The sequence below is a fragment of the Oncorhynchus clarkii genome, chromosome 27 (genome assembly GCF_045791955.1).
Source record: "Oncorhynchus clarkii lewisi isolate Uvic-CL-2024 chromosome 27, UVic_Ocla_1.0, whole genome shotgun sequence".
In the NCBI taxonomy this organism is placed as follows: domain Eukaryota; kingdom Metazoa; phylum Chordata; class Actinopteri; order Salmoniformes; family Salmonidae; genus Oncorhynchus; species Oncorhynchus clarkii.
Genome location: NC_092173.1, coordinates 2,340,819 through 2,348,785, shown reverse-complemented (window position 1 = coordinate 2,348,785; position 7,967 = coordinate 2,340,819). Strand labels below are relative to the sequence as shown.

General features: G+C 40.9%; 1 protein-coding gene across 3 annotated transcripts in view; it reads right to left on the bottom strand.

Moving 5' to 3' along the window:
- Positions 1-826: 826 nt before the first annotated feature.
- The window catches only part of LOC139386003 (NADPH--cytochrome P450 reductase-like), a 42,307-nt gene continuing 35,166 nt past the window's right edge, over positions 827-7,967 (bottom strand). For all 3 annotated transcript variants that reach the window (XM_071131320.1, XM_071131321.1, XM_071131322.1), the window contains 11 exons: positions 7,585-7,709; positions 7,174-7,263; positions 6,955-7,053; positions 6,588-6,704; positions 6,294-6,412; positions 5,761-5,942; positions 5,170-5,319; positions 4,200-4,467; positions 3,867-4,012; positions 3,305-3,390; positions 827-3,149 (listed from right to left, as the gene is read on the bottom strand). In XM_071131320.1, coding sequence (XP_070987421.1) covers positions 3,005-3,149; positions 3,305-3,390; positions 3,867-4,012; positions 4,200-4,467; positions 5,170-5,319; positions 5,761-5,942; positions 6,294-6,412; positions 6,588-6,704; positions 6,955-7,053; positions 7,174-7,263; positions 7,585-7,709 — 1,527 coding nt within the window. In that variant the 3' untranslated portion in view covers positions 827-3,004. The remainder of the gene's footprint in view (positions 3,150-3,304; positions 3,391-3,866; positions 4,013-4,199; positions 4,468-5,169; positions 5,320-5,760; positions 5,943-6,293; positions 6,413-6,587; positions 6,705-6,954; positions 7,054-7,173; positions 7,264-7,584; positions 7,710-7,967) is intronic.

Below are 7,967 nucleotides of genomic sequence, written 5' to 3'. Positions count from 1 at the left end.
TTGACTCAACAACCAAAAATACATGAGTTTAGCTTTCTTTAAAGGGAAGTTCACTCATTTTTCATGTGGCCTTATATTCACCCTTGCTGTGCTTGTAGTTTATACCCAAACAGCTTCTTATTTTTTAAAATATTTTGTTTTGAGGGGTTCTTTAGAGAGAAAATTGGTTGTCTCATTTTACTGAGTCCAAAATAACTCATATTACATCCAAATCTCATGTCTCTGCACTCAATTATTTATTTTTCCACTGTGCCACACATCCATGTTTGAATGATGCTCTTTACAATCAAAATATGGACAGTAGAACATTCTTTCCAAAAAAATTGTGCAGAGACATCCAGAATGATTTCTGATGTAATATGAGTTGATTTGGAGTGTTTTATAACATGCTTAGACTAATTTTCATAATGCATTGTAGTCTATGGGAAGTGATGACAAGACAAAACAAAATATAAAAAACTGTTTGGGAGATCAACTACAAACACAGAAAAAGTAACAATAAAGCCACATGTAAAAACATCCCCTTTAAAGAAACAAAATCTATATATATTTCTGGTTATCAAAGTTAGCTGATTGATCCTGCTTTGTAGTATACCCCCTTGTTGACCTTTTGTGTGTGTCATATACTTAAATTGATACTAGTTGTGACCAGTTATTATGCCTGTTCATCTCTGGTAATGGGTAGACAGCAGCAAAGTAGGGCCTCCATCCATCAAACATACTTTAATCCATCTGGTCTTCTTGCATCCTACCATCGTTCAATTTAATAATTGAAAATAGCAATGCAATTTCATTTTCAAAAATTTGATCAGATTAACAGGACATGAACAAACTTGACTATTTATTCAATATTTTTATTCATTTTAAAAAGACATGCCAAGTTACATTCATTCAGTTGAGACACGTATTACTTTATAAAATGGAATGTGGACAAAAAAAGTAACAGGAATGGAATTAATCTCTTCACAGAACATGTTTTCTCTCCAATATTTTTGAAAAATGTCAGTGAAGTGAACAAAGGATGCCAAATTTAAATGGGAGACAGTTGAAAAGAGATGGTATAAAATAAATCTTGACAAGTTTGAGCAGCATCCGTCACATTTAACACCCATACATAAGTGTGATATATCATCCAGTACTTACACTGATTAGTGTGCAATAGTACAAAGAATATGAAACAAAGTTGACACTCAAAGCCAACTAGCTGTAGAAATCTACATTCTCAGGGCACAGTGCTAGGTTTGCATGATAAAAAAAACGTGTATATTTGAATGCTTGCTACTACGTGTTCCGTTTTTGTTTCATCGTAAACTGGATAATGCCGAGTATTTAAGTAGAGATATGCATACTTTTTACTCATCCCCCCCTTTCAGGCTTACTTGTTTTTTCTATGTCAACCATTTGCATTGCATTGCCATTTGTTTTGTCACCAAAGCCCCATATACTACCCATCACTGCGACTGGTATTCGCTCGTTGGCTGGCCACTACATATTCGTCGCCAAACCCACTGGCTCCAGGTCATCTATAAGTCTTTGGAAAGCCCCACCTTATCTCAGTTTACCGGTCACCATAGCAGCACCCACCCCTAGAACCATTCCAGCAGGTATATTTCACTGGTCATCCCCAAAGCCAACACTTCCTTTGGCTGCCTTTCCTTCCAGTTCTCTAATGCCAATGACTGGAACGAATTGCAAAAATCACCGAAGCTGATCTCCCTCTCCAACTTTATACATCAGCTGTCAGAGCAGCTTACCGATCACTGTACCTGCCTACAGCCAATCTGTAAATAGCACACCCAACTACCTCATCCCCATATTATTACTTACCCTCTTGCTATTTTGTATCTCTACTTGCACATAAATCACTCCAGTGTTAGTGATAAATTGTACTTGTAATTATTTCCCCTCTATGGCCTATTTATTGCCTTACGTCCTTACTCTTCTACATTTGCACACACGGTACATAGATTTTTCTATTGTGTTATTGACTGTACGTTTATGTGTAACTGTGTTGTTTTTGTCGCACTGCTTTGCTTTATCTTGGCCAGGTGGCAGTTGTAAATGAGAACTGGCCTACCTGGTTAAATAAAGGTAAAATGAAAAAAATTATGTAATTTTTTTTTGCATCATGTATACAAATTCTACAGGGAACCTAAAAATGATTTTCATTGATATTTATATTTAACAAAGGCAGCCTTGTGGAAAATAAAAGCTAATCATTTACAACATGATACTTTTTTCATGCCTTGCTAAAGGTTACTGTGATTGATTAGAAATGTACAGTAACATCCTCATTGCATAAAAGGCTATATATCCCTTATCCAAATTCAAAAGGTAAACAAACACTAATATTTTCAGTTACTGATTTCAGAGACAAAAATATCTCACTTTTTATTTCACAAATCAAAAATATTTATAATGTATTCTGAATACACTTTTAATACCCAGATTAGGTAGGTCAACTTCCTAAAGAAAAGACTTGCACTGTATGAGTTTTGTATATAAGCCCACCCCCCCACTTTGCACCGTACAATTATGTACAGCTATAATATATTATCTCACTCACGATGTCGACAAATGTGATACTACATTTGACACTGCCAAACTGATGGCCGACTGACATAAAATATCCAATCAGAATGGAGGATAACCAACCATTATTGTGGTGCAAGAGTGCTTGTGTTGCACCATGGAAATAAAACAACCAGAGATGACGGCAGCGATATCCTTCCCCAGTGGTCACAAATCCTGGTCCCGGAGAGCTACAGGGTGTGTAGGCTTTTATTCCAGCATGGCACAAACACACCCATCTGAACTAATCAAGGTCATGATGATAAGCCAATCAATAGAATCAGACGTCTTAGTGCTTAGTGGAAACAAAAGCCGGCACACAAGGAAGCTCTCCAGTACCAGGGTTGGTGACCCATTATAACCATTACTGACACAAATAACAATGCAAGTTTAAAAACAAACAAACATAGGATGTGGTTGCTTCCTAGGGGTTTTAGCTCCAGACGTCCTGCGAGTAGCGTCCCTTGGTCATCAGTTTCTTGATGTAGTCGGTGGCCTGAGTGCGTGTCATGCCGCCCAGCTCCTCTGCTATCTCATAGAAAGCTGTCTGCACATCCCTGGCCATGTTCCGCGCATCCCTAAAAACAGGAGCATTTCTCTATAAGATATTTGTCTTTTAACCCTTGTTTGAGGATTTTGTGAATTCAGGAGTGCTTTCAAGAAATATGTCAACTCAATTTCAATCAACTTTATTGCCAAGGGGCAAATGTTACTGGAGAAAATCCTTCCTTACCCGCAGATGTATATGTGTGCGTTGTCTGTGTGGATCTGCCTCCACAGGTCCTCCTTGTTGGTCCTCAGGAGATGCTGCACGTACACCTGGAGAGACGGTGAGAGGCAAAAGAGATTGTCATCCTCTTGAGCTTCCAGTCTCCTTCAAACAAAAAACTGATCTTATAAAGAAACGTGTTCCTCTTTCCTTATGAGATGAGGCAGCACAAATTCAATCCCTCAGGTATCCTCTGAGGGATAGCCTAGGACTGTATGGAGTATGTGTTGACCGTCCCCACTAATAGTACACCTAATGGTACAGAATCAGACCGGTATAAAAGGTCTATACTACCAACAACCATGATCGGCAACACTCAAGAACGCTATGGAAATATGAGTACAATTTTGTCTTGGTGTCCCAACTGCAGAGTGTGTAGGCTCAGATAACAATATGGCTGTATGGTGGTCTATGACTATCTAGTCAATAAACATGTCATATTCTAGCTACCAGAAAAGTATTGTTCACCATTTTAAAGAAATGTTTTTTTTAAATAACTAATGAATAACTAATAAAACAAGTATACCTTTTGCTCTTGGTCCCGAGAGAAAGCGACGTTGAGCTTCGTGATGACACCCGTCTTTTCAGCCTCCTCCAAATCCTCCTGGTACAGATAGTCTTCGTTCTTGTGCCTGCAGCCAAAGTACAAGACCGTCTCCCCCACCTCCTTGCCTACAGGAAAAAGCAGACCAATTGGCTTACTTGTATCCATACAAGACAGTTAAGGTGCTTTATTTTAGTCAATGTCACACAGAACATGACAACTCCTAAAGAAAGACTATGCAGCATAACAAAACAATCAGGAAATCGTCACTTACACAAACATTTCCATGCTTCTATTACGGTGTCTACCATGTACCTTGCTCTTTGAGCCACCCTCGCTCCTGGATGAAGCCCATGAAGGGAGCGATGCCGGTCCCAGGACCGACCATGATGACTGGGTTGCTGGCCTTGAAGGGCAGGCGGAACTGAGACTTGCGGATGTACATGGGGACTGTGGACTTGTGGCCGTTGTCCGCAACCAGTTTGTTCTTCAGCCAAGTGGTGGCCACTCCCTTAGTGAGGCGCCCCGTTTTAGTCGTGTACTCCACCAGCACAGCACAGATGTGGATGCTATTGGGGTGGACCTAGAAAGAGAAGGCATCATTAACCACTGTTTTTAGAACACACTATTGACCTACAATGGACACTTGAAAGGTCCAATGCAGCTATTCTCAATTAAAATAAATCAAAAATAGCTTCTTAGAAAAGACCAATATGTCAAACAAGAATTTTGCTAGGACTGTCTGGAAGTGGTTTGAGTGGGGAGGGGAAAACTGAAAATGTGCTGTTATTGGCAGAGAGGTTTGGAATTTATTGGGCTATTAACGAACTTACTGGATGGTGATGTCACCATGGAAGGCCAAAACTCCCTCCCACAAAACAGGCAGAAATTTCAGGCTCTCTTTTCAAACAGCTCTTACACTAAAAGGGAATTATCATAATTTTCCCACTTTCAAAGTATTATTCCAACCTCAGTGTGGAAATATATATATAAAACACAGGATGATAAATGTTTTGACTGCAGTGGGCCTTTAATAAAACTTGGGTCATTTGACATTATCTGAATATACTTCCTAGTGGAAGACAGCATCCGCTAAATAACTATTGTAAATGTAACATGAAAAATAACTGTATTGACATAGGAGGAGCTAGGGTGTGGGGTCATTAGGGGTGATGTACTGGGGTATATTCACTAGAAATCATACGAAAGAAATGTCTGTTTAGTTTTTTTCTGTTGCAAAATGTTTTGCTACAATGCATGGATACACCCCTGTATATAGGCTCACTTTGGAGGAGGAGGCAATGGAGTAGTAGCGGGCCTGCAGGCGGGGCATGAGCTCACACAAGTGGTCGATTGGAGGCCGTAAGGATGGCAGATCCTCCAGGATGGCCAGGATGTTCCTGTTGTCTTCCAGCACAAAACTCTGGTACAGAGCCTAGTGGAGACCACAACAACAACAACACTCAGCTGGGATAACATGGAGTAGGTAGAAGTTGCCCTTAACCACTGATCTGTAGTCAGGAATCTGAGATACACGAGGGTCGGATATATTTACCTTCATCCAAAATTGGTTAAGGTTGGAGTTAAAATTATTCTAGATCTTTGTTTAGCGGAAACCTTTCACGTGGTGTTATAGGCTTATCAAGGTTGGGGTCAATTTCATTTAAATTCAGTCAGGAAGTACATTTAAATTCTTATTCCAATTTTTCTCAATGCTTTCTCAAGTTTGCTTCCTGAATTGACATTGAATTGACCCCAACTCTGACGCTTAAGCATACTTTCCCACTACCAATAACCCATCTTCAGTATGTGGAGGTAATCTTGACTACTTTGGTTCAAATAGGAGTAGAGTTAACACAGTCTCAGAGCCACACACCTTGCCCTCGGGAGCAGATGAGACCATCTTGCGCATGTTCTCCTGGTCCTTGGGGTCAGTGGCGTACTGGGCCAGCTCATACAGGACGTTGGTGCGAGGCGGATGGATGATGTCCAGGTAGTGGGTCAGAGCCGTACGGTAGGTGGTGGGGCAAGGGAATGGGTGCTTCTTATTGGACTCCTCTGATAAACGGCATCAGATAACATCACATTAACATTGGTTATACATTAAGGGACAGTTTCCCAGACATAGATTAAGCCTAATCTTGAACTAAAAAGTTATTTCAATTAAGCTTTTTATTTTTAGTCCAGGACTAGGCTTAATCTGGGTAAGGCAAGTCAAACCTAAGACTTAGAGTAATAAGACAGTTGGTGAATACACAAAACGTTCTTCTGCTTCAAAAAAAGTCAATACAGTGAGAGTAACATTTCAAGAGATGTCCAAACAGAATGTGTGTGTTTAAGGATCTTCAAAAGACATTGAGAGATATTTGGAGGACTGAGTCAAGGTGTTGCGTCAGGTCAGTGCCGTACCATCAAGGTTATTGAGAGAAATAACCGTATCAAGGTCCACGCCAAGGATCTGTCCCAGCTTGTTCACGATTGCTGTGTCATTGGTGGGATATACGGCAACGTGGTCTCCCGACTCATATCTACAAAGACAGAATGACAAAGGGTTTTTTCAAGTAATCTTTCCACTATGTGAAAAGGCATAATTTCATCCAAGAAGTGTAGCCTATTCCTTTTAAGGAGATATTGTCTGGGAGGTAGAGATAGATTGGTAACTATACAGAGACAAAGTTACGTCTCTCTCTCTCTCTCTCTTACCTAATCTTGGAGCCTGTAATGTCGACTTCAAGGTGCATGAGATGCCTGTTGCCTGCTTTGTTGAGCTTGCGGTTAACAATGACTGGAGCCAGGAAGGGGTTTTTTGCATCAAAAGGCCTGGGGGAAAAGGATCAATAGAATTTCAAACCAGTGAACTGTGCACATCAGCATGCAGAGACAACATAAGGTAAATCATAGAGGCGAACATAGATGGATGAAGCAGTGTTGCACTTCAGCATTCCAACAAAGAAATACCCTTTAGCTCCACTAGGGGGCAGTAATACTTGTTTTGAGTGAGATCTATAAAACATGAATTAAACTCTGTAGCAGATATTGTAATGACAAATGATGGGGTAAAATAACTCACGGTTTCTGGGTCTCAAAGCTCTTCAGACACCCAAACTCTCCTGTGTAGACCTTGTTCATGTTGATGTCATTGTGCTCCTTGAGCTCGTACTGACGAATGCTAATGTAGAGCGAGAGGGCCTACAGTTAATCTGCAAATCACTCCTTCCATACTCTTTGTGTATGTGAATTGTGGAGGGAAATTTTTCATGTGAAAAAGACAATAAATTGGGCTAAGTACCTGGAGTCCTCTCCTGAAGCCTCCACTCCAAAGTGCTCGCACATGGCTGGCCAGAACTGCTCCCTCCATGTCACAAAGTCCTCCTCCAGGCTGAACAATGAAAAGAAGCAGAAAACACCCTCTTATTTTGATCCCGACATCAGGGGTCTGAAAACATCGGTCACACTTTGATTCGGGAGTGATCCAAGGTTATGTACCAATTATTTCTCCTTCCTCACAAAGTGTGCACTCGTTCACTTCCCTTCACTGATTCGAAAGGAAATTGCTGGTATAAGAAATATGGTGGAAGCTTCCATTAGCCCATGCCTCCACTAATTCAATGCCTTTAGATTTGTGGGAAGTAGTAAACAAGTGCACTCTTCAGGATAAAGGAGATATTGGGACGCACCCCTCCAACGCAGCCTCACTCACTTGCCGTCGTCGTCTCCCATGCCCAGGTCGAAGACCCTCTTGGCTCCCAGCTCCTCCAGCCTCTTGTCCACATACGCACCCATGGCATTGTAGTGTTCATATGTCTTGTTACCCAACGCAAACACCTGCAGGGAGTCAACATCATGTCAACATCAGTTCAACATATTCAATAAGATAGTATCCTATATACACAATATTTAAAACACAAGACACACAGAGACATGCACACACACTGAATGCAAGCTCCCGCAGCTCGTACATTGTGAAAGTTTATCATCTTCCACTCAGTGTAATTAATGCTGTCTTTCTAGTCTAGGACAGAAAGACAATGGCAGGGAGAGAAAGGAGCCCAAGTGACCTTTCAGAGTGCCTGGCCAGATTCA